Genomic DNA, 27889 nt, shown 5'->3' on the forward strand with positions numbered 1-27889 from the left:
TTTGAAAATGACAGTTATTGTTGTCCCTGTGTAAACTACAAGGCCTGGCAGCATAATACAGCAATAATACTTTTACAAGCAGCGGATTAAACTTTCTCCATGTTTCATGATTGGTTGTTCACTGCAGAGTTGACATTTGTAGCAAATGTTGAGAAACCAGATTGGATTTGTCAACTTTAAACTCAAGAGTTTGTTCAACTAGCTTCATGCAAAGGACATCTGAAGTTACTGAAGGGATGCTGAAATTGAGTAAATATAAGAACAAGTCAACAACAACAACAAAAAATCATTTTTAAAGTTTATTTGTCAAAATTCAAGTTGAAAACAATGCTGCAGACCATATTTTTTATACTGATAACATTGTTTTCCCAAAATGGCTTTCAAAGACAATCTTACAGATTAATCTGAAGTTGAATAATAGGTGTTTTTATGCAGGCTTGGTCATTTTTTCCATTTTATCAGTGATGTTTAAAACTATTGGCATTAACAAATATACAACTACCTAAAAAAGGTTCTGCAGTTAAAGGCAACTTAACACTTGCAACCTCTGAAAATAATGTTACAAAAGACATGCCGCCCAGATCAAGAAGAGTGCTGATGTTCAGACAATACTGCCTCTCAAAGAGACTACATGACAGTCAATGAATTCACAGCCAAATATCCAACACTCAGATGCTCATCAATATTCTGTCAGCACATTCCAAAAGGATGCAAAACACATTACAGGAATGCAAGTGAGAGAGAGACAGAGACGGACAGACTGACAGTGAGTGATTTATGGTGCGTCGAGCTGCTCCAGGAGAGTGCGTCTCCTCTTTTCCAGCTCTCCTTCACTCAGTTCGCTACCAGACGTATCCCATCCACCCTGAGAGAGACAGACACAGAGATTCACATCACATCTGGGTGCGAGTAAATGAGACTCAACAGAAGCTGTCTCAGATATGGTCGCTCACCTCTTCTTTTGCACTCTTTCTTTTGGGGGATTTCTGTTTGGACTCTCCACGTGATTTCCCTCTAGATTTGTCGTTCTCTTTGTCCTTCTCTTTCTCTCTTCCTTTCCGCTCTTTCTCTCCTTCAGACTCAGGGGAGGCCTGCGAGACAATGTGTGTGATATTCCTCATTATCCTATAATAGCTGTTAGAAGGTATACACTTTATAAAACTTGTGTTCAATGAATGTGAGAGTAAATGTGTTGCACCATGGAATTGAACACTATTTAAAGGTGTCTTTTGCAAGAATGTCAGCTAGTGGTTGAAATGGGTACTGCAGTCCAAATTCAAAATATTGTTTGCCCCGCCCCCTCAGACTTGACACTCCCGCGGGTTGTCAGTTTGAAGACGCGCAACAGGAGAGAGCTAGTGGTTTGCAATGTGTAACATCTGCAATAACACGGTAATTGTTTTGTTTGGTGTGCGATCTGACATCAGTATATCACTCACTTTGCAAAAATCATTAACTCCATGACGTAACCTAGTAGAATACAGATATTTTTGAAAGAATCATTTGAATGACTGATTAATTTCAATGACTGGTTCAATTCAACTGATTCTAAGCCCTCATTAGGATATGGGCTTGCTGTCACCTACTGGCAGTTTATATTAAATAATTAATTTATTAAAATAATTTTTAAATATTCAAAATTGTATTTTTTAAAGGTGCCCTATAATCAAAAATTAAATTTACCTTGGCATAGTTGAATAAGAAGTTCAGTACATGGAAATGACATACAGTGAGTCTCAAACTCCATTGTTTCCTCCTTCTTATATAAATCTCATTTGTTTAAAAGACCTCCGAAGAACAGGCGAATCTCAACATAACACTGACTGTTACGTAACAGTCGGGATCATTAATATGTACGCCCCCAATATTTGCATATGCCAGCTCATGTTCAAGGCATTAGACAAGGGCAAGGACGTCTGGATCTGTGCACAGCTGAATCATCAGACTAGGTAAGCAAGCAAGAACAATAGCGAAAAATGGCAGATGGAGCGATAATAACTGACATGATCCATGATAACATGATATTTTTTAGTGATATTTGTAAATTGTCTTTCTAAATGTTTCGGTAGCATGTTGCTAATGTACTGTTAAATGTGGTTAAAGTTACCATCGTTTATTACTATATTCACGCAGACAAGACTGTCGTTATTTTCATTATTAAACACTTGCAGTCTGTATAATTCATAAACACAACTTCATTCTTTATAAATCTCTCCAACAGTGTGTAATGTTAGCTTTAGCCACGGAGCACTATCAAACTTATTCAGAATCAAATGTAAACATCCAAATAAATACTATACTCACATGATCCGACGCATGCATGCAGTATGCATGACAAACATCTTGTAAAGATCCATTTGAGGGTTATATTAGCTGCGTGAACTTTGTAAAAGCACTGTATTATAGTTGAGAGCTCGGGGGGGCAGGGAGCGCACGATTTAAAGGGGCCGCAGCCTGAAACGGTGCATAGTTAATGAAGCACCAAAATAGGCAGTTCAATAAAAAAAAAAAAAAAAAAAAAATCTATGGGAGATTTTGAGCTGAAACTTTACAGACTTTACATCTTATAAAACTGGTTCTAGGGCACATTTAAAACAATCTCATAGTATTACTTTGCAATTGTAATTACAGAGTAAATGCATTCATGCATCATTGAAACCAGCATCAACAAAAGCCGTCTTTGCACTGCCGAGGTGTAAGAGTTGCAGTTTAAAATGTAAGAATTTTACAAAAGAAAAAATCTAATAAAGTTAGAAAAGATTGCCCTTATAAAAGTAAAAATGTCTACCGCACAGAATACAAAAAAGCTTCAGGATTCAGCGGTCCATGACAGTCAAAGTAGCAGCACAAAAACATGCTCAGCAAAATATCGCACAAACCTAAATACAATGTAACAGTAACCATTCTGAGTGCTCAGTTATTGTAGTTCTGAGATGAAGTCATTACTTTTTACTTCAAAATGAACTGATTCATCACATCATATTACCTTGGACATTAAATATAAAAACTTTAAGTAAAGGCCCATTCACACCAAGAACTATATTAGTGTCCACAGCAATGCACAATATTGTTCTGTTTATTCTAAGTGTGCGCTGATTTTTGTGGCCTGCTGCTTTAAATGCTCGAGCTCTTTAAAGCAGAATGGATTCTGATTGGCTGTCAAGCTGTTCATCGGCCGGAAAAAAAGTAGTTTTGAAAGGGATTCCAACAATGTAATTTCTCTGTGCCGTTATCGCTATACTTGTGGGGTGGACTCTTTTATATTTAGCATGATTTTTAGACTATATCTTTACTGTTATCGTTATAACCAAACACTGATGTGCTTTGTCTATGGGCATGTCATTTAGTAATGTAGTCATGCTCATCCTCAATTGAATCGAGTCAGTGGCTACTCGAGGAAAAAGTATAAAAGAGGTTCAGGTCTTCTCTACTCACTGATTTGTGTCGTCTTTTCTTTCCCTTCTTCTTGTGTTTCTTAGATTTCTTGTAACTTCTCTCTGTGAAGATCAATATCACATGATTATCATTGAGTCTCTGACTGCTGTTAAACGGTCATGATGTATTCAGTATTGATGTGCTGTGCAGGACACTGATATCGATCCGAAACAACACTGACCAGATTCCCCAGAGGAAGAGTGCTCAGACGGAGATTTAGATGTTGAGCGTTTCTTCTTCTTCGAGTGATACTCATCATCTTCTGACTCCGAGCCCTTACGTGAACAAACACACAGGACACAAGTTAGGAGGATGTGTGAGAAAGTGTCTTGAGTAAATGCATACCAGCAAACTCTGAACCAGATCTTAATGCAAATAATACTCATTAATAAGCCTACTCTTTAAAGGGTTTATTAATTCCATAAATTATTAGACTCAGCAGTTGAAGTTGTTTCAGAAAATTCTGATATTAGAATAAAACTATCACTTAGTAGTAGCGTTGTTTTGAATCAACACTGATACCTATGGTAACACCCTAAACTCTTTTTACAAAGGCTCTGAAGGGGATGTTGAAGCATTTGCTTTATATATGAACTGTGTAAGACCTACTATCAAATTTACACATCAAATGGATATCAATAATGTCAATTTTTTGGATAGTTGTATAGCATCTGTTGATGAACAAATGGTCTCTTCTCTTTATAGAAAAGACATCCGAAAAGAATAGTGTTTATGCTATGAGTGCTCATCCAACATCCTTAAAACATGGGTTACCTTATAGCCAGTTTTTAAGATTCCATCATAACTATTCTAAGAAAGAGGATTTTGAGGTCAAAGTCCAGACCCTGTACACAGATTTCAAGTTATGGGTATATCCCAAAAAGTGACTTGATACTACACTTGCGAAAGTCCGTAATTTAGATGAACAAGAGGTTCAGAGAGCTCGATTTTCTCATGTGTCTTTAAATCCACTTATAGTTGGCACATTATTCAAATTGATCCTCAGTTATTGAATGTATTTAATGATCAACCACTTTGTGTTTTCACTAGAAGCTCTAGTTTGAGCACTTGTTCATGTGGATACTTGCATCTCCTCTCCGACTACTTTTGTTGATGCCCAGGGTAACTTTCCATGTTACAATTGTACTTCTTGTACTAAATATGTTACATTTAAATCATTTACACATCCTCATACATTGGAAACATACAAGGTTAGACAATTGATCACTTGCAAGAGTACATATGTGATTGATATTTTTAGTTGTTCATGTTCTTTGTTACATATAGGCAAAACCACATGTGCATTATGCATTATTATGCACAAGAATCATTGAACAAGTGCCATCAGGAGACAGCATGATACATCTCCAATTTAATGTGATTTTAAGCTAGCCAGACATTCTTTGTCTGACATTAAGTTCCCGGGCATTTAGAGGATTTTACCTCATAAGAGGCAGAGATAGAGACAAGAAATTGTTACAAAGGGAGGCCTTTTGGATTTATGAACTTGAGTCTTTATTTATCTGCAGTTAGCAATTTTCTTTTTCTTGTTTACAACACCCTAAACTGAAAAATCAACTTTACAATTCAAATAATAAAGTTTTGATAAAATCAAAATCATAAATTACGTACTTTATATTCAATTGGTCAGAACAAAAACGGCAGATGGGCTGAATGAAAATGCAAATTCATTCTGACAGCAGATGGTGCACACAGAACAGCAGAAATAGAGTGGTTACCCCTGTACATAAAGCAGCACTATGCTTAAACACCACTGCATTTGCCATGGAGGTAAGACGAAAATAATATGCTATCATTTTTTTCTGAAGAGTTCCCTTCAAGGGATGCATTCATATAAAGACACAAGAATGGCCTATTTCAATGTCAGAATGACGTATTTCCCACAAAAGGTATGATATGAGATGGCTAGAGGCAATACTCACTGATCGAGATCGGGAACGTTTTCTGTGGTGTTTCTTGGATTTCTTGGAGTGTTTTTTAGTCTTTGAGTGATGATGCTGACATTCGTGCTGTACAGAAAAGAAATCACAGACATAACCAATGAATTACTGAATTCTTGATTCAAATTAGTTTTTGGGGGGTCTACCAGAATAGGTTTTCATGCTTGAATGTTCAAACATTTTCCCCTGTTGCAACACTTCCCTTTGCAGTCTGTCAGCAATGCTCTGTCTAGTTCCCAAAAGTGCAATGTGCATTGATTGGTCATCTGGACCAGTGTGTTGTGATTGGTCAACCGCCTTGAGCATGTTTTTGAAATGTCACGCCTCTTACCATAACCGTGAGTTTCAACACACTACTAACACAACTCAACCAGGCCTCGCACCTTGATTTTGTGTATGCCTTGGGCAGGAATTATTTAAATATTGTGACGTCTTAGTTCCCTTGAAGAAAACTTCAGGGAGTTCAGAAACAGTGCTTACTGATAAAGAGAATAACTCCCTTTGGACACTAACTAACTTTAGTGTGTAATGTTGCGGTTGAACAAAGCACAAAGAAAGCTGACGTTGTAAAAAATAATAGGGCCCCTTTTTTTAAATAGAAAAAAAACTTGAATGTCACAAAATAAACTGTACATTGGGTGACTGTGGTATAAAAGGAAAAATGAACACCCATTCTTCAAGGCAATTCTTGAACACATGAATAGGCCTTCTTCAAAAAGTCCTGTAAAAACTTTAGAATTTTTTTATACCTCTAGTACATGCATGAAGTCTTTGAATATCCTCTTCCTCTCAGACTCCAGAGTGATGTCCTCAAATGCAGGCTCTTTTAGGAACCTCTCTCGTACCTGATTTAGCAGGAACACACATCATTCGCACCAGATTAGTAGAAGACGACTAATAACATCATAAGGATCCAGTTCAGATAGATTCTACTTCTAATAGATAAACTATATTTTTTTATATTTATTGTAATAGAGTGACATACTCCCTCCCATGTGGCCTCAGGCTCTAGAGGGGGCGTGGCCTGTTTCAGCATGCTCTTAAATGCCGCCTCCTTCCTCTTCATCTTCCTGGCCTCCTCTTTCTCTCTCTCCCTCTCACGTGCTTCAGCCTTCTCGAGCAACTAAGAGCAGAACCAGGACAAAGAAACCAAACACAAGTCAATGAATGTGAACGATCACTTAAATAATCAGTAATAATGAATTAACACAACACACTGATTCTCTGCTCCAAACTCTAGTGAGCTAGCATTCCTTCAGAATCCACACTGAAATAAAACCTCATAAGAGACGGACCTGAATGGTTCTACAGAAGCAGCAACTCGGAAAAAGTGCAATCAGCACACAAACTACATTAGAAAATATAGCTTGAACATATAGCTAAGCTAAAAAGCCATACTCTAAAGTAAAAAATAAAATCTGCTTAAAAGGACATAGCCTAAAATTCATTAAGCAAACACTGTTGACACATAGGCCTTTAAAAACACATTTAGTGTTGCTTTTACACACCATGAACAGTTTTAAGTAGTCTTATTGTACTTGCGTAGACATTTATTTATCGCTCCTCTAATTTTATGCAATCTATTCATTTTCAGTTTTAAAATTTGAGGCAGGTTTTACATGACATTTAAAAAGTTTGATATATGAACACACATAGCCATCCAAAAATGTCTAAGCTATCATTTTAAGCTTATTTTCCTTTCCAAATGTTCTTAACACACCGTAGTCTTTCACATTCATAATATACACAAATGGTCAGATGTTTGGAAAAATTATTTTTAAACTATATTTTGATCAAAAGTACAGTAGAACATTAATAGTGAAAAGTTACAATTTAAAATAACTGTTTTGTATTTTATTGTATTTTAAAATGTAGTATATTCCTGTGATGACAAAGCTGAACTTTCTTCATTATTCAGCATCACGTGATCCTTCAGAAATTATTCTAATATTCTGATTTGGTGCTCAATTGTTATCAATGTTGAAAAAAGTTTTTGCTGCTCAATATTTATGTAGATTTTTTGTTGATGCATAATAAGTTCAAAAGAACAGCAATCATTTGAGAGAGAAATCTTTATTGTAAACCATTATATGGGTTAAAATTCTTAACTTTTAATTATTAAACCATTTTCTTTTTCTAACATCAGCAATTTTTTTTCTTTCAGCCATTGTAAATTCTAAGTAGTCCCCAAAAATGCTACCTGTGTCCATTTTAATATGGCATGAATCTGACATGAAAACCCTTAACCTTAGCAACACTGACTGAAATTTGGGACTGCCTTTCTTTGGGAGATTATTTCTTCTTCATACATCTTCGAAGTATACAGCTTTAAATTTTGGGCCTCGCTACCTGCCTTCATGTTGGATGAAAAGCATCATTTGTTGCCTTAAAATTTATTTTAGCCATCTCACAACGTGTTGGAACAAGGCTAATTTGAATAAAGTACAGCAAGGCAGTCTGCTTACACTGTTGAAGGCCAGTTTGATGTTTCCTGCATCCAGCGTGGTGGCACGTTTATCAGAGCTGATCACTGAGCCAAACTCCTCAAAGCCTGTGTTGATCTCCACCAGGAAGCCCTTATCCTGCACAAACACACGCACACTCACTCACTTCGTCATGGGCTTCACCACAGATCTGATAATCACTGACCGTCAGTCTCTCTCTCACCTTCAGGATGTCTTTTATGATTCTCTTCTCGTCATGGTAACGAGCTTTCAGATCCTCCACGTAAAACTTGAATAAGTCCAGAGGGGTGGAGCCTAAAAAATGCACACAGCACAACACTGTTGAGAGGCGTATCACTTTTACAATAAAAGACACCAATATCCAATAGCAATACATTAAATAATTTTATTTATTTTTTTATTCGTCATTCAATTATTTTGTTTTAGAGGGCCCAAAATAAGAAATTGCCCATTTTATAAGTGCTGATGTATCAGAGTCATGTGGAGTTCACAGACTGTACTGGTGAAATGGAGACACAGTCAGAAATGAGGACAGGACCCTTTTACATGTATTATTCATCAGCATCAAAGCCTGCCACGCTCGGTGTGTGTGTGTGTGTGTGTGTGTGTGTGTGTGTGTGTGTGTGTGTGTGTGTGTGTGTGTGTGTGTGTGAGAAAGAGAGAGAGAGAGACCTGGCTGGCCCAGCATGTTGTTGAAGCGGATATCAGCGCTGACGGTTGGATACATCTCCATCCAGGCAGACATGGAGTGCAGCTGCCCATGATCGTGAAGCTCATCCAGGAATTTCTGAAAACACACACACACACACAGCACTTTACAATCATGCCAATGATGTTGTCCTTCACAAAGGATTAATACTGATAATTTTATTTTTCCAACCTTAAAAATTGACATTTTAGGAATCCACTGGCTATGTTTATGCACATATATATTTTTGGTATTAACTTAAGTGTTTCAAAATTGCGCATTTTCAAGGTTTCAAAATACATAAACTTAGACTTAGAAGCCTTTCCAGTAAGATTGAATGTGAGTGTGTCATCACTAAACTAAGAAAATAATAATAATAATATAGAATAATATAAGAATATAGAATATAGAAAGTTAAATTCGATCCAAACCAGTAAATAACTGTCAGTAAAGTGACATGTTGTCTTTCAGGGTTCCTACACATTTAGAAAAAAAAATTCATACTTCTCCAGATTTAAATTTTCAAACTATTTTTCAGACCATATTTAACATCTGATGAATGGTTTTAAAATTCAACTGGTAACATGTATATTATGCTATGTTGCTAAATAACTGCCATAACCCAAACAAGTTCAATGCACTGCATTTTATTAAAACTGCAATGCTAAAGTACAGGATTACACTGAACACCTTCACTGACTGCATACATTTTAAATCCATATAAGTTTTAAAATAATATTGTCACTGGTCACATTTCTATTTTAAAAATAATGGCAGTATATTATATACAGTATAATAATGTTTTCTATACTATAAATATACTAATGAAATAATTTATTATTTCATTATCACTAGGCATAATCATTAGGCATTATCACCCAAGTCCATTAGGCAAGTCCTCACCCATAAAGTATTTCACCCGCATAGCATTATTTTACATTATCAAAATTATATTCAGTATACAGTACAGTTCAAAAGAGGATTGCTTATAGTAAAGACAAGCAGTTTTGCATAATGAAAATATGCATCTTGACTGAATGCATCTTCATTCAGTCACGTTAAATGATCACTAAATGATACATTTATTTTTAGGATTCTCAATTTAATATTTTAGAAAATAAAATAGAAGCAATAGTTGGAAACATATATGTCTCCATACTTAACCAGACCTAGAAAATACTAAAATCAAATTCCATACTCTTCCATACTGTGTGTGAACCCTGGTCTTTGTGACATGGGAGATTTAAAATGTAAATATTTTTGTTCCGAATGTATTGCTGACACATTTCAGAGCGCAAGCTGTTGTTGTATGCAGTTTGAACCCATATTAAGTGCAAAATAGTAATCAATTAATAACTTTAAACAATATTTATACTCCAGTGGGTATCCAAGTGTTAATAAAGCCGAGTGATGCTTTAGCATTCTGTCTCCCTCACGGCACAATGACCTGCAGTAACTTAAACTCGGTCAAACAGATCATCTGTCATCACAGACTTTATTGATATTCCAGCATCAAGTTCCAATTAATCAAGGTGAGGGCTTTTCATATTAGCAGGCCTGGACAGGTGACGCAGCGGAAAAACCAGGACATTCACGTGTGTGTGTGTGTGTGTGTGTGTGCGTGTGCACGCGCATGTGTCACCTGGAAGGCCTCTCTGTTCTTGCGCTGTCGGCGTCTCTCTCGCAGCAGAGTTTTCTGTTTCTCGTCTTCCTCTTCTTTCTCAAGAGCACGGATGTGTTCCTCAAAACAGATCAACGCATCTTCCTTGTCCATGTCTAAAACACACACACACAGAGGAAGATAAAAGCTTTGTCTATATCAAACACACTCACTCACATTATGCGGGTTAAAAGCATCATCATGTGGAGGTGGCTGTACAGTGTGTGTGTGTGTGTTCATACTCTGTAGCTCCTCGTCTTCAGCAAATGTGGGGTTGTCCAGCAGGTACTGTTGTGCCTCAGACCACGTAGTTCTGTATGTCACATTGGCCATATTGTCCAAAATGTTCTTCAGCGCCTCCCAGTTCCTCTTCCTCAGCTGCTTGGCTTGTTCCTGAAAAAAAACATTGAGTCATGATCAAGTAATATTAGGCTGTAGACAGGACAAGATCTTATATGCATCGGGAAAGCAAATTTATTAGCCAAAATATCTTTACTTCAAATTTTATTTAATAAATATTTAATCATCATTTAAGAAGAAAAAGTGTACAGATACACAATAGATACGACTCTAAATTCTGATTACAAGATAAATAAGTATATATAGTATATATATATACTATAGTATATATAGTAATAAATAAAGTATTATTTGCATTTATAAAAACCAAACTGATTTAAGAAACATTAAGAGTTTTTGCACTATTTATAGGAGGCATTATTTTCATGACATTTAAGCATATTTTTCCCAGAATTTTCATGATTCAAAAAAAAAAAAAAAAAAGAAAAAAAAAAAGTCTCAAATATAAAGGCATTGGTTGTACAAAGAAATACTCACACATACCAGTGATCACAAATCAAGTAAATTTTAAAACTAAAATGTATCAAAAACATTTACTAAAATTATTTTTATTATTTTATTATAAACATAATAAACTACCATGTGTTCACATCACATCACACCAAACAACATCCCTCAATCACTGTAATTAACAGCAATATCTGGTTTTATTGCTTTATAATTGAAGTTTGCAAGTTGAAAAGCATCCAACTGAACAGGATATCAACATTTAAATTGTTAGAGAAAAATGATAATTAGCAGATTATTAGATTATTAGTGTAACATGTACATGAGAGAGCAGTGATAACCAGAATCTGTCCATCAAACCTTCTCTTTCTTTGCCAGATAGAAGAGCACATCTTCATAGATCTCCAGCCTGTCTCTCTCTGGAACACATGACCACACCTCCTGATCGCCAAACATCTGCTCCGCTTTTCTGTACAAGACACACATTTACTCACTAACAACATCTGCTTAAAGCACAATAACTTAAAAAAAAAAAAAAACACTTCATAAAGCACAATTTCATCTGTCTGAGTCTCTATGGTCTGAGTACATACATTGCTGCAGTTCAAAAGTTGGTCAATAGGGGGCAGTAATATCACAGCATTTTAACATGACTACTAATTAATAACGGAGAGTATCTATGAGACCTTATGACACAGTGCAGACAGGAACGCACGAAAAACAACACTGCTATTTAAAGCCTGATTGCAAGTGAGATTTACAATAATAACATAATTTTACTTAGTGACATCACCAAAACCTCCCAACATGTCACCATGACAACACTGATGTGATTTTAATCAACTAAGTAAGTGGGGGAGTAAAGTTCAACTGCTCTGAATCAATGACAGATAAAGAGACCAAACAAAGAGCTGAAAAATCAGTAACCTTGTTTATAGTAATCCTAGATTACAAAAAAAAGTAGTAGCGCTTGTGCATGCAAAACTGCAAAACACTATGATGCCAGGGGGATATGGGTGGTTGCCAGGGCATTGAGTGAGTGCTTAAGAGTGTTGATAATATGCAGTTGCTGGGGTATTTCATCAAAACTCCTTAACTTTAAGTATGAGGTATACATTTTTATTTTTATGTGGGAATTGCATCATCAAAACAGCTGTAAACACTCACTTGTATCGTGTGGTTGAAGTCATCTTCTCGTGGTTCTCCAGAAAGCGCTGGAAAGTCTCTTTAGACTCCTTGTATTTGATTCTGGCTTCTTCCTTTTCCTCTTTCTCTGTCTGGACTTTATAAGCATTGAACGCCTGTTTCTTTTCACTCAGCTTGGGCAGAGCACTGCATGCGAACACACACACACACACACGGAAAGAGATGCGAGTTTCAGTGCAGTGCGCAGGATGTAAACGCTATCAAATGACAATAATGCTGTGCAGTATTTGGATACCTGTAACGAGGGTCGTTAATTATCAGCTTCATTGCCTGCTCCCATGATGCATTGGAGGAAACACCCTAGTCATTTGGAGGGATAAAAATGGAAAGTTACAGTCTACAGCACCAGACTTAAAATTATATAATGTTACTCGATGCATGATGTGTTTGGGGAAAATACTGGGGTTGGAAAAACTCCAAATAAAAAGGTGCAATTCATTTAGATTTGCTAAATAACATTTAATAATAGAGACATTTTTCATCAAGTAGAATTTGCGAGATTTTATTTGACCTGAATAGATAATTAGATTGATATCTGTTGTGATTGTTGAGAGGCTTAAATGGACATCCACAGAGAGGGGCATAAAAGTAGCAGAATGGAGAGAAAAAAAGATAGAGTAATATAAAGGTTTGGAGAAGTAGATCTCCATGTTGACTTCACAAAAGAGAAAGTTCTTCATTCATTATGAGCGTGTCTCTCTGAAAGGCTGTTGGGGGTCTGTGAAGCGTGCGATTCCACCGTCTTCTGTTTCACTCACTCCAGTCTAATCACACTCACAGCAATTAAACAGCCACGGCTCTCACAGGAGCACTTTGTGTGCCAAATTAAAACACACTAAATTTAGAAACACCCAGCTGGAATATGAACACCTCCCTCCTCACTACAGGGGGGAGAGAGAGCAAAAAAAAAAAAAAAAAATTACCTTTTCTTTCAGCAATTCTTTAAAGGCCTGCTTGGCCTCCTCTTTTGTGTTCCACTTGTAAACTTTCTTCACCAGCTCAGGTCTCTCCTCCTTAGAAACATCATTACTGAAAAAAATAAAATAAAAATAAATTATAAAACAAATTTACTTGAAGGAAATGGAGCATTGTATCCATATGGCACAAAACAATTCCCAACACTAAATTTCATAATTTGACATTTTCAAGTGAATTTTCAGCAGGAAATAATGTAGAGCAAGACTTTATTTCACTCATCAGGATACAATTGGATCGAGAAAAGTGAATCATGTTAGACTATGTAATTAATATGTGAATAAAAGCCTAAATTAAATCATATAAACTGATTGTGTCTTTCCAGAAAATTTGGACTAAACTGTTCATAAACTATTCATAAACATAAACAATTCATATGAATTCATTTTACAATCTCTTTTTGAGCTTTTTGAAGCATCAAAGTGGTAGTTTATTTGCTGTCAATAAAGGGACAGAGATATCGGTTTTCATCAAAAAGATCTTAATTTGTGTTCCATAGATGAACGAAAGTCTTACGAGTTTGGAATGAGATGAGGGTGAGTAAATGATGGCAGAATTTTCATTTATTCATCCTTTCATCCTTGTTGAATAAAAGTATTAAAGTATTCATTTAAAAAGAAATAATATATATATTACTGACCCCAAACTTTTGAATGGTAGTGTTAATCAGGGAAAAAAAAAATATGCCAGAGATAATAAGAAAGTAAAAGTAAGCGCAATTATGATTTAATATTATGATTAATATTGTGAAATGTAAATGTAATCTGTTCTTCACAGTGTATAACCATACTATGTTTTGGGCAGTGAGTCATGTGAGATCTAGTTTGTTTGATTCAGACAGACACATGTTTAGAATGTTCTGGGGGTTGTTTGCAGGTTACGCTGTTTTCTGTACCAAATGTGCTGAGCGTATACGAGTTCATTACCTTGGTTGTGTCTCTACGCTGGGCGTTTCCTCAGTGGAGTTAACAGTGACATCACTGCTGATCTCAGCAACCTGCGCAGGCACGTGAGCTGGCTGTTCCTCTGAGGTGCCTGTCGCCATGGTAGCCTCTGTCTCAGCAACTGCCGCCACAGTAACAGAAGACTCGCTCTGAGACGTAAGAGCAGGGGTGGTGCCAGGAGCCACAACATCAGCCGTCCTTTAACAGACAGATTGAAAATGAATATAATCGGGTGATCTTTGAATTTTAAAAAAAATTTCAAATTAGTGACACTACCCTTCCAAAAATTATATATTTGCTATCTTGCCATTAATTTGCAGGGTTTTTCCTTCATTGAAAATATTTTGGCAGCCAACAAAATGATTCTTTGTCACCTGCCATTCTGTAGTACCAGTACATGCTCCCATGATAGATTTGATAGATTTAAAATGCTCCCATGAAAGTTTGTGTAAGCACTCTGAAGAGCGTCAAAGGTTTCTATTTTCAACATGTTTTTGCAGCATTGAGGTTTGTAGCCAATCACAGACCCATCTGTTGAGCTCATAAACACCTCTTATTGTCCATTGCGCTCAAGTTAGTCAGAATCCACTCAACACCGCCGAGTTTGTTCAGTGCGAGTTCTGCACGCTCTCGAATTCTGTCATTATAAACAACAAAGTATAAACACGATGTCAAAAAGAGATCCATTGCACAAGAGTGCAGCTTTGTCTACCTTGCATTATAATTGACAGCTTCATTGATTATAATGGCAGCAATCTTTGCTCGATTACTGTATATATTTTTCATGATGCCAACTAAACACTGCAAAGTTTCTGGATTGAAACCAGGATTGAATTACGTGACTGAATCCGAATGACAGTGAAAACCATAGCAATAGATGTCAAATGATCTGTGCAAAAAACAGACCTGCCACTTTTTCTAGATTTTTGTGCAATGTGTTACTTTGTTGTTCATTTTATTTCTAACTTTCTAACTTAAAATCAGTTACTCAGTGACTTTGCACATACAAACATACAGATTTTTAAATAGGACTATAAAAGAGTTCTAAGCACTGATCTGATCTGTCCTGACAGTGATTTTTAGCTTTTTGCTATTTCATGATTAAATAGGATAAGTTAATATTACACTGTTTCTTTGTATTTATTTTGGATTTAATGTCAGTATTGGGCTCGCAGTTGACTTGGGTAGGGAGCTTTGTACTGTGTATTGATGTTCAACTGAAACCACTGAAGACCATTTTTGACTCATGAAAAACCCTGATTTGTGGGAAATGAAAGTTTTCACCAACAGTGGTGAACCTGCACCACCCTTTGAATGAATATTCTCATATCATTTACTAACCCAAAGTCATTCCAAACCTGTAAAACTTTCGTTCATCTTCAGAACACAAATTAAGATTTTTTTCTTTCAGAATTGTCATCCATTCATTGAAAGTCAACTCAACTTTTTTAAGCTCCAAAACATACACAAAAAACACAGTAAAAGTAATTCATAAGATGATGGTTCATGATTATGAACCAATGAGCTTTATTCTCACACATCAATCAAATATATCTTCCATTTACCACATTTGATGAGCTCTATTTTTGTGCACTGATCACTGACTGTTTAAATGGGAATAAAAACCTTAATTCAATCTGTTCATCATGTAAGTGATCATGTCTCTTCAGAAGAATTATATTAAACCACTCAATTCATTAATTTTACTATGTCAATATGAACTTTATAATTCCACCAAATTTTGGTGGAATTAACTTTCAATGGATGGATAAAAATGATGGGTAAATATATTAAAAATATCTTTATTGTGTTTTGAAAATTAACAAATACCTACAGGTTTGGAACAACATGAGGCTGAGAAAATCACAGAATTTACATGTTTGGGTAACCTATCCCTTTTGGTTCTTAGTAAATAAAGCTGATGCTCACCCATTTTCCTCCGCCTTTATCATCGCTGAAGAAAAGAGAGAGAAAAAAAAAAAAAGTTAAACCATTTTCTTATGTAAGATTTTTAGATTTGTGTTTGTGTAACAATGCTGAATGTGTTTTATTCATTTTGTGTACTGACCCTCCAGGTCCTCCAGCTCTTTGGGTTTAGTCCAGCGAGACTCTTTGGTCTGTGAGTTATAGTAATAGGGCTTTCCGGTATCTGACTTGTATTCTTTCCATGGGCACTTGGACAACATTTGCTGCAAAACACAAATCTCTGAGTTTGTTTCAATCTACACAAGTATTTACAACAAATGAGGATATTCCTGCAAATAAACTTTTGAATAGAAACAAAGGGTACCTCATATTTTGAATATAGTACTAAACTTTGTATTCCACCTAGTTTAATGTGTGTGTATATATTTTTATAAATTTATTTTAAATTAAATTAAAAACAGATGAGTTGGGTTCAGCAATTTGTTTGGACTACACAAAAAATGTGTGAAAATGTGTAATTATATATATATATTAGATATCTCCCATCAGAAAGTCTTTTCAGCACTTGGCGTAATGGAATAATGGATTTGTTTCACATTATGTGTGAACAAGCATCAATTCAAAACTCTGTCAAGCACAGACTAACTAAACTATGCCATTTAATTATTGTTAATAGTAATAGTAATAGTAGTAGTAGTAGTAGTATGCAGATTATGGGGCATTAGAATCTCAAAGCAGAATATACCTCAAGAGCATGATCTCCTGAATGAGCAGTAATTGGCAGATGAAATATGACTGCGAGAAGGGTGTGTTGACCTGTTTTTACCTCTGCAGGTGATTTGAGTTCATCGGGTTTCTCCCATGTGGATTGTTTGGTCTCTGTGTTGTAGTAATATGTTTTTCCATCCAGTGATTTGTGCTCGGTCCATACTGACTTCTGCAGGAGACATGATGAATACTTCGCTGATTACATTATTAATCTCTAGTCATCACTAGACATTTCATCAGCTAGATCTTGTGTTCGCTAATTTAATTGTACAAAACCATGTATGACTATTGCTCTTTTCCATGCAATAACAATAAATGAACCATATAATGGCTTTGTGTGACAGCACTGATCCCGCTCTCTAGGGACCATTTACGAGAGAAGCAGAGATGTCCAAATTGTGAATGAATCAATCAGAACTACTTGATGAATTGAATTGACAGATCCAGTTCTCAAAAATAGACCGATCTGAATGATACAGTCATGAATCAAACTGCTGTGCTTCACGAGTTACTCAATCCAGTTACAGTAGTTAACCGCTCACTGGAGGGAAGTTATTACCACTGCAATGAATAGGCTAATGATCAGTAATAATGACTTAAATTTCAGTCTCTCCTTCACACAAAGGAATGTCATGGCTTCAGAATACTTGAAACATAGCACTCAACTCACAAGTCACTGTTGCGCCTTTAAAAGTATAAAAACGTATTTAAAAGTATACTTTAAAATGCATGGAAAAAGAGCAACCAGGACAATCCTTTTGTGTTCAATGGAAGAAATAAGGGATTTGATCCCTTTCAATAGGGATTTGAAACTTCAAGGTGGTGAATAAATGAGTACAGAATTTTCATTGTCGAGTATTCATTTAAGTATTAAGTATTCCTTTAACAACACTGTGTTACAAATGTGAGAGTCCACTTCATATCTACAAGTCTCCCATGCTTTAAAACATTATTTAAAAACTAAAAATTAAGAATGGTTCAGATGCAAATGTGTAGATGTGTCTTAATTCTAGACAAACAGCTTTATACTTTCAAATATTATATATATATATATATATTTTTAAACAACTTTAATTTCAAGCACGTTGTATTCATTTATGATTAATAAAAAGTGTTTGTTGTGTCTTGCCTTTTTCGGCTGTTCATCAGGTGAAGACTCGGTTGATGTGCTCTGAGAGAAAAAATAATATTTCCATGTTAAAAGTTTTTTTTGTCTTCAATAATAGCATTGTATATAGCTTGTAATTTATAGAGCCAGGAACGTTATTTAAATCACAATCCTAACTGTACAATATTAACAATATTGTGTTTGGTTATTTGTTCTTACTGTTGTTCCGGGAGCAGCCGGCGCTGAAATAAAACAAAAACACATTACATTTAGAAATAATAATCAACTATATGATGATTATGCAAAACCAGTTATCTCTCACCTGCAGACTCAACTGGACTCACGCCAGGCTGAGATGGACAAAGAAAAGAGGGTTTCATTACAAAATAAAATAAACAACAGAATAAACATGCTGATTTGTGTGTGACATCTTTTAAATGACTTGAAACTTCATATAATCTATGAAAGCTCTGTCAATAATTGCTGGAATTAAATTAGTCCATGAGCAGATCTAAAGACATCAGAGCTAACTTCATTAGCAGTGTCCTTACCCCAAATTACAGGAAAGGGAAATGCCATCTGACTGACAGGGCAGTTTGACTGACAGCTCCTGGAGCATCAGCTGGATTCTGCATCTGATCAGACATCTTCATCTACAGCTCAAAGCCTGGTGCTAATTATTACTGATGCTATCAATATTTAATATGGTTAACTAACGACAGTCTGTTTGATGCTTAATATAGATGATTACATGAAAGCAGATCTTAATCACCACTGACTGAGGAGGTGTGTTCAAAAAAAGAACTGCACATGCATGGTTAGTTTGTTCTTACAAATACTGAACTGAAACTGCCATGTTGTCCTTTCATCCATATTCATTAGTGATGTAATGCTTTGAAACGCAAATGAATTAAGCCACTCTAAATGAACTGGGCTGTTTCATGTTATTGGTCAGATATGAATCAGCTTTTCAAGCATTTCTCTCCATATCATTTAAATAATGTGTAGGTACTTTTAAGGAAATGTATTTTTACATTTCATTTTGAAAAGTTAGTAACTCTGATAATGTTTGGTCTTTTTTGTCTGAAAACTGTCAGATTTTAGTATGGCTCTACAGTTTTTACCTGCCTCACATCCATCAGAAGCAGTCTCCTTGCAAAGCTGGATTATTGATGAATGAAATTAAATTAAATGTGACGTTCAAACTGCTCAAATGCCAAGATTATTTAGAAAGATCATCTGAGCTAGACAAATTTTACCACAGGGTACTTATGTTTAAAGGGTTAGTTCACCCAAAAATGAAAATTCTGTCATTTATTACTCACCCTCTTGCCGTTCCACACCCGTAAAACTTTCGTTAATCTTCAGAACACAAATTGTTTACACAATATTTTAGTTGAAATCTGATGGCTCCGTGAGGCCTGCATAGGCAGCAATGACATTTCCTCTCTCAAGGAATATCTAAATATTATATCTAAATCAGTTCATGCGAGTACAGTGGTTCAATATAAATATTATAAAGCGATAAGAATACTTTATCTATATGGGCCAATTTCAAAACACTGCTTCATGAAGCTTCTGAGCTTTATGAATCTTTTGTTTCAAAATAGTGATTCGGATCTCCTATCAAACGGCTAAACTGCTGAAATCACGTGACGTTGGTGATCCGATTCACTGATTTTTTTTTTGTAAAGCTCTAAAGCAGTGTTTTGAACTCGGACCATATAGATATTGTTGAAAAGTCGTTATTTTGTTTTTTAGGCATACAGAAAGTATTCTTGTCGCTTTATAATATTAAGATAGAACCAGTGAACTCACATGAACTGTTTCAAATATGTTTTTAGTAACCGTTACCTTTACAGATCTTGAGAGGTGCACTAACATTGCTGGCAATGGAGGTCTCACTGAGCCATCAGATTTCACCAACATATCTAAATTTGTGTTCCGAAGATGAACGACGGTTTTACGGGTGTTGAACGACATGAGGGTGAGTAATAAATTACATTATTTTCATTTTTTGGGTGAACTAATCCTTTAAATATTAGAATACTAGTGAATAATAGAGTTCGCTTTCAAGTCTTCTTGCATTTCAACAGACAAATTCAAACAAAAATGTCAACACGCCCATCTTGGTGAGTATCCTAGCAAACATGTCTAAAGTGCATGTAAACAATCAAGAAAGACAACACATGTGTAACAGTATATTGGATCTGTGTTGTTATGTCTTAATTTGACAGCAGTGATGCCGTCTGTGTTTTTAAAGTTAACCAAACAACAAAAGACAAAGAAATTACTGCTTAACTTTAGTAATTTTAATAAGGATTAATCTTTAATTTATACAGTGAAGATTGTATGTAGAGTTATTTTATATGATTACTTTATTCAATTTCTGTACCTGAAATCTACAGTTAGACCTACCTGAAAAGCACTGTTTTTTATTTGTATGTTTTCTCCATTGTATTTATTTGTGCTGTTCCTTGAAGTTTGATAATTTCACAGTAATCCGTTTTTATCCTGAATATAGCACATACCGAATTGTACTAAAACCGTGATACTAACCAAACAATGAGTAATTTGAACCATTATACCCCTAATAGACACAAAGTGTGCTGTAGAGAAGGAGACGTATCATACACCGAAATAAATTAGATCAAGCTGATCTTTTCTGCTACTATCACTCATAACATGTGGATAAGTGCTATAAAAAATGGTGTTGATTCTAAATTGGTACATTTTGCCACTTCTCAGTGTGTTCATTAGGGTTATTCTGACACTGCTGAAAGCATGTGAGGGTCTATTTTTAACCAGCACTGATGGAATAGTGTGATATGCAAGCTAGTTTACCGGTCCTGTAGGCTGGATTGATGCAGCTGGCAAACGGGGAGGCATCATCATTCCTGGCATCATTGGTGGCATCATGGCTGGCATCTAAGAAAAGAGTTTCATGAAAAATTCATGTAAACTGCTAATTTCCCTCCTACGCTGCACACAGGGAGACGAAGGTGTGAGTTGAGGGAAGTAAAAGCACATCTTGTGCTCTGTAGTCTCTAGTCCCTCATTACAGTCTGATCCTCACAGCCAAAAACATCCACTGACACACCATCCATCTCGCTCTCTCTTTCTCTCTCACACACACACACACACGGAGCATCAGGTATAATAGTACAACATTACTGCAATCATATCAATGATTTTACATGTCCTATATTCATGTTCAAGGCTATGCACTTCTCTCATCTCCATATTAGGTTGAATCCCATGAAAACTTCAAGAGTTTTGAATAAATAAAACGAAGCCTAATTTAAGAGCCATTAGAGCCCTTTTTTAATATGATATTTGCATCACAACTGTGTACACCACCTCCCTCAATACTGTATCACAGACAGCAATGACAATCTGTCAGGGAACAATGACTTTATGGAAAAGTTTCACTTTGAGGTGAAATACAGTGTGACAAGAACATTTGTTTGTAGTTTCAAGCAATAACTATAAATACGTGAGAGGATGGAGTCATAAGAATAACTATATATTAGCATCCACACTAACAGATGATAACATTCTGTTTATTATAAACGCACACTGCAGTTTTATAGTCTGACACTTTAAATGTTCAAACTGATTCTGATTGGCTGTCAATGTTTTTATTAGCTCATCAGCTGAAAAAAAAAATGTTCTGAAAGTGATTCCAACAATATCGTTCTGAGTCATTATCGTTATAGCTGCAGTGTGGACTATTTTCACAGAATTAGAATGATTATTAAAACTTTAGTCATCACTGGTGTAATGCCCATTATGTTGCTGCTACAGAATGTGCATTAAAGTGTGATTTTCTGTAGTAAAACATGCATTTTAACACTAGCAGTAAAAGGTCGGAATTTTATGTTCTGGAAGAGTACATTATTCTTTGTCATTGTTCTTTCTGAGAAATGGAAACGCAATTATTGCCGAGTATGAAATGTGCTACACAAATAAACTGGTCATGCCTTGTTTTGTCTATCAAACACAAACTGTTGAAATTGAATGTGAGAAGAAATAAAGACTAGTCCCTGCGATGTGACCACTAATTTCTGATTTGTGAATAAAATACTCCAAGTGGTTGCGTTCACTGAATTTTTTTTATTTTATTTTTTTTAATTGATGGTTAATTCAACATGTTTTCTGTCATTTTGACAGAAAAAAAGTATGTAGTCTATTGCATTTCTTCACTTTAAGTAAAGTACACAAACAGGGATTTCAAGTGCAGAAAAGCAAGAAACTAAGAGTTCATGTACATAATTACAGCCGGTGTAAAAATAAGCTGGAAGATCATCTCTTCCGCTTTATAACCATTTACAGCATGAAATAAACATAAATGAACATCAGAAAATATGTTAAAATATATAGTCCAACTGACCGAAACCTTTATGTCTCATGTAATTGCTCAATCAGTCAGTGTTTCAACCACGAAAGATGTCAAAACAGTTTGTAAACATTGCATCATGTAATGTTACTTTTAACTCAAAGAAGCCATTCAGTGACCATAAACTCATTAGTCAGGAAAAAATTAACTCTAGAGAGGAACATTTTGCTAAATTTATATTAATAAATAAATAAATATATAATATAATATTTAATAAATATATAAATATATATTCACCAAATTACATATTCATTACATTTTTAACTGTTCTTCATCATTTAAGTTATGACAGCCACCATTTAAATGTTTATATTTCAAAAAACTATAAATTTATAAATTAGAGTAAACATAATTATAAAGTTAGAATTATAACTATTATAAAAAGTTCATTTAAATAAAATGTAAGTGTCTGTATACAAATTAGTTAATATTAACCTTCAATATTATAGTGATGTAGTACCAACTGCCTACCAGTATATTTTACAGCATTAGTTGAGATATTTGTTTCCTTGAGAAATTTTGCCTGATATACATCCAAAATAATTAATGAATCAAATACCCAGCCTTATGAGGTAGTGGAATTTGTGGGAAACTGAGCAACCAGATTGCAAAACAAAATGCATCTGTTGTTGTTTTGATTTTGTGTGTGTGTTTTGTTTCTCACTTCACATTGCAAAAGAATAAAAAAACAAGTAAAATTAAAAAAGTGCTCATGACAGAAGTTCTTATATAGAGCTTATGCCACATAAAATTTTCCAGTAGTTACACTATTTTAAGTTTGTTATGGATGAGAGGACTTAAACAGATTTTTTTTTTCAATCATTACTGAATACACAAATAAAAATCAGTTTCTCCATACTACATACCAATTTAGGTTCTTTAAATATTAAAATGTACATTTTACATGCAATCTACAGACAAGTTGTTCATGTGACATTCATTGTGTCCTCATTTGCGTACTATAAAAGCATGTACAGCATTTGATGAAGAATTTACTTCATGATCATTAAAGGATTAGTTCACTTTAAAAATGAAAATTACCCCATGATTTACTCACCCTCATGCCATCCTAGGTGTATATGAACTACTTCTTTCAGACAAATACAATCGGAGTTAGGGCTGCACGATTAATCGCATGAGATTGTCATGCGTGTCTCGTCAGTAAAGCCGGTTCCCTGATTACCGCTAAATCGTCATCACCTGCTTTTAAACGGAGCGCCTTTTAATAGACGGAGCCATAGTTCACGGACAAGCCACGCAATATCGCGTTCATTATCGCAGGCGATTCATCTGCGATATGAACGCGATATTGCGTGGCTTTTCAGTGATCTACGGCTCTGTCTATTAAATGCCGCTTCATTTGAAAGCAGGTGATGGTGATTTAGCGGTAATCAGGGAACCGGCTTTACTGACGAAATGCGCGTGAGAATAGCATGCGATTAATCGTGCAGCCCTAATCGGAGTTATATTAATAGTCACACTGATGATCCCAGGATTTATAATGCCAGTGTACGGGAACCACCTGTTTGAAGCTAAAAAAAAAAAAAAACCATCCATCCACCATAAAGTACTCCACACGGTTCCGGGGGTTAAAGGGTTAGTTCACTCAAAACTGAAAATTCTGTCATTTATTACCTACCCTCATGCCGTTCCACACCTATAAAGACCTTTGTTCATCTTCGGAATGCAAATTACGATATTTTTGTTGAAATCTCAGTGAGGCCTGCATAGCCAGCAATGACACTTCTTCTCTCAAGATCCATAAAGGTACTAAAAACATATTTAAATCAGTTCATGTGAGTACAGTGGTTCAATATTAATATTATAAAGTGACTAGGGTTGTGCCGATGGACGATATCATCATCCATTGTGATGGCTGTCCGCTGCGAGTCTTGCGAGTTGATACACTCTTCTATATACTATAGTTAACCTAAAATCTTTGCAGGAACTGCTCTGTAAATTAAATTGAGAATATAACTAATGCATATATGCTATTTTAAATACTGTAGTTTATGCCACAGACGTGACGTGTGTTAGTCTGTGAAAATACTGTCTCAGGCATACCTATTGGAAAGCCCGGATGAGTCATTAGTTGAGAAATAAAATAACCCTTTAGCACGTAAGTTTAAAATATTCTTTAAAATATACGCGTCATTGCTTGTCATGTAGCAAACCGCAGCGATGTATGGCTGATCTGCTTTTATTTCAGTTTTCCTTTTTTATTCAAAATATTCACAAATTTGATAACTATATGAAATATCTGATATTCCGATTGTTAGATATGAGCACCTTTTATAATGATCGCGTTAGTTGAGCAATACATGTTATGAGCCGCAGGTTCTGTTGGATTTACAACATGTGAATTCGTTCAATTCTCCCGAAGTAAGTAAGCGGTGAACTGGGAAAGAATAGAGTAAACTTTAAAGTTACTTACACAATGTGTATTTGATATGAATAAAACATGTCCTCTAATTATAATGGAAAGAATTGTTACTGCTGCTTCTATATAGGCTACATCAGTGTGTATTTTACAAACTCTAAAATGTATTGTTTTGTGTGGCGAGGGGGGCGTGGTTTAGCGGGTTCTGCGGTTTAGCGGGTTCTGCAACAGGAGGGAGCGTCTGGGGAAGCGCGGTGATTGAACGGGTTGAATGCAAATCACGAACACCTGTTTCTCGTTCCAGTAATTGCCGTGGAGACAGGATAAAACGCCAAGAGAAGCAGGAGCGGAGGAGAGAGAGAGAGTCTGCTGACAGTCAGTGTGTGAGCCCTGCTCGTTGCCTGGAGTGAAGCCCGTCCTCGGATGTGGAGTTATTGAGTGTGCGTTGCACCGTCCTTTTGTTTGTTTTGTTTGATATTTTCTCTGGTGAGAATAAAAAGACTGTCAGCAGCCAAAGCCGATCCCTGTCCTCTTCCTTCCCTCTACACAAGAACCTTACCACATTTTGTTTGTACTTATATGTATTTAAATTAAAGATAATTAAAATTATCCCCTCCCCACCCAACGATATCATCGTCCATCGCGATGTTTTACTGTAAACATCGTCCACTGCCAATTTAGGGTACATCACCCAACCCTAAAAGTGACAAGAATATTTTTGGTGTGCCAAAAAAACTAAATAACGACTTATATAGTGATGGCCGATTTCAAAACACTGCTTCATGAAGCTTTGGTGCGTTATGAATCTTTTGTGTCGAATCATGATTCAGATCGCGTGTCAATGCTGGCTATGCAGGCCTCACTGAGCCATCAGATTTCAACAAAAATATCTTAATTTGCATTCCGAAGATTAACGAAGGTCTTACGGGTGTGGAATGGCATGAGGGTGAGTAATAAGTGGGTGAACTCACCCTTTAATAAAGGCCCTCTGAAGTGAAGAGATGTGTATGTTATTGTTGTCAAAAGTACTGACTTCGGTACCTATCGGTACTGAAATTTTAAAAACGTGACGCTTTGAGCGCTGTTGAGCAGATTCATAAACATCTCTGATTGGCCATTGTGTTGACGCGCTCATCGAATATGCCTGTGATTGGCTACAATGATCAACGCGTGGGAGCATTTGAAAGCACACGGAAGTGTTTGAATTTGAAAGCGTTTTGAAAGCGATTGAAAGCAGGCGTCTATCAGTGGACCAATCCGCGATAGACGCCTGCTTTCAAATGCTCCCGTGTCTATCTGTGTAAGCGCTTAGTAAAGAGATTAATTGATGACTATTTACAACGTTTTTACAGCATTGATCATTGAAGCCTATCACAGACATATCCGATGAGCCGTGAAAACAATGGCCAATCAGAGATGTTTACGAATCCACTCAACAGCGCTCAAAGCGTCACGCTTTTAAAATTTCAGTACCATCTAGGTACCGAAGAAAAATATCTATATTTAACATGTTATACAGTAAAATAACTAGCTTCCGGTCAAACAGATCCTACTTACATCTAAAGCGTAACGTATATGCGACATATAACGTAGTACGTCATTGTGTAGTGTAATACCAGTAGTACATCCCAAGCATTGCCATTATAAAGCGTCAGGGGGATTATTAATACACAGATTGTATTTGTCTGAAAGAAGAAAGTCATGGCTTGAGGGTGAGTAAAGCTTAGGGTAATTTTCAATATAAAGTGAACTAATCCGTTAATATGAAGAGCATTCTGACAGAGAAGCCATGTTGAAACTGTCATGTGACATACATTATTGTTGTATAATTTTATTGCCTTCCACTTATGAAATGTGACAACCCAGAAAAAAAGCATCCTTTCAAAATGAAATCTGATTGCCATAAGCAGTGTTTGCTATTAGTTCTTACCTGTCCCATGGGTGGAGCTCCCATTGGGGGCATCATGGGCGGCATTATTCCTGGGGGCATGGGGGCCATGCTAGGCGGCCTCTGACCCATGGGTGGCATTCCCATTGGAGGGAAGTGAGGCGGGATTCCTGGTGGCCCCATCTTTGGAAAACACAAAAATAGATTTGAGGCATGAATGAGTGCAAATACAACCAAGCAGCCTCAAAGAGAGAGAGATGGCATTACAGTAAAGGCTTTCCAACACCAACTTACAAAGGGCGGGGGGATTCCTGAAGGTGGTACACCAGGAAAAGGTGGTGCTTGACTGGGGCCACTATTAGCATCAGTCGAAGACTGTTATGAACAAGAGAGTCCATTACAGTAACCACTACAGCTCTGATAAAGATGCTGCACATCACTGATCTAAAGTCTGGTGATGTTTTTCCAAGTCTAGTGACAGAGCCAACCAACACATCCAAGCTTATGTGAACCTTCAGTATCAGATGTTACTTAAAACAGATGTTTCACTCTAACCATCTAGCATAAATATCTACTTTTAGCCCTGAAATTATCTAAATAGACAACAAATTAATAAATATAATTTTAAATGTATAACAATCCAGTGATCTCAAACCATCTTACTACCCTTAACAAGCCAGGCACATAAGAACACAATCAACTATCACTCAAACCTCACTAGTTTAACAGTTTTATGAGAGTTTATCAGGGATATATCGACTATCAGTTGCAGATTATCAATGAAAACTCGAATCACTTTATCACAGTGATTAAGTTTACATTATCTAGTCTTATTCAGTTTTACAAACACCAGTGAAGTCGGCTTAAGGAAACGGACCCATTAACAAACTGCTTACAAACATAAATGTTTAACACAATCAGATATGTAACAAGTCTAAGACATGTGTTTTAAAAAACACAATAATACATTCTCATTCAAACACACGTTAGCTTTAGCTTTAGCATCAGTCACTTACATTAGCTTATATGCTAACCAACCTTTATTTGGTCTATAATAGACCCTTTACTTCAATGAAACTGTCTTTAATTCAAGCGAAACGCCGTTCATTGTTTACATGTGTCATTTGTAGCTGCAAGAACACGACAGTATTGTGTTTATGTGAATAAACTGTGTATTTTCTTGGACTCACCATGATGAGTGAACATGCAGCGGCCCTGCGCGAGACAAAAACCTACACTCTGATTGGCTGCTGCGAGCCGGGTTCAAACTACAGCAGGC

The 27889-nt window shown here is 36.0% G+C and overlaps 1 protein-coding gene across 2 annotated transcripts; it reads right to left on the reverse strand.

Annotated features, from left to right (window-relative positions):
- Positions 1-286: 286 nt before the first annotated feature.
- On the reverse strand, positions 287-27889 carry prpf40a (PRP40 pre-mRNA processing factor 40 homolog A). 2 transcript variants are annotated; one of them, XM_067409652.1, is made up of 26 exons: positions 27801-27889; positions 26653-26793; positions 20788-20871; positions 18266-18293; positions 18163-18185; positions 17965-18006; positions 16894-17004; positions 16210-16330; positions 16071-16095; positions 14124-14339; positions 13146-13251; positions 12458-12522; positions 12184-12348; positions 11377-11485; positions 10452-10602; positions 10192-10325; positions 8534-8648; positions 8064-8155; positions 7862-7978; positions 6382-6519; positions 6146-6241; positions 5379-5465; positions 3617-3710; positions 3436-3497; positions 954-1091; positions 287-865 (listed from the first exon to the last, which is right to left on the reverse strand). In XM_067409652.1, the coding sequence occupies exons 1-26, from the start codon at positions 27801-27803 to the stop codon at positions 776-778; spliced, it is 2553 nt and encodes an 850-aa protein (XP_067265753.1). In that variant the 5' UTR covers positions 27804-27889; the 3' UTR covers positions 287-775. The 2 variants fall into 2 exon arrangements, with proteins under 2 accessions (XP_067265753.1, XP_067265754.1); XM_067409653.1 differs by lacking the exon at positions 27801-27889 and adding an exon at positions 26905-26991.

Source organism: Chanodichthys erythropterus, chromosome 14, assembly GCF_024489055.1.
Source record: "Chanodichthys erythropterus isolate Z2021 chromosome 14, ASM2448905v1, whole genome shotgun sequence".
NCBI classification, from domain to species: domain Eukaryota; kingdom Metazoa; phylum Chordata; class Actinopteri; order Cypriniformes; family Xenocyprididae; genus Chanodichthys; species Chanodichthys erythropterus.

What these genes read in the sequence shown, in the direction of transcription:
- prpf40a (XM_067409652.1), bottom strand. An exon ending in CAACATGCTGGGCCAGCCAG is followed by an intron (nt 8,156 to 8,533) that starts GTCTCTCTCTCT and finishes TGCATTTTTTAG; the next exon opens with GCTCCACCCCTCTGGACTTA. An exon ending in GAAAGAGTGCAAAAGAAGAG is followed by an intron (nt 866 to 953) that starts GTGAGCGACCAT and finishes TGTCTCTCTCAG; the next exon opens with GGTGGATGGGATACGTCTGG.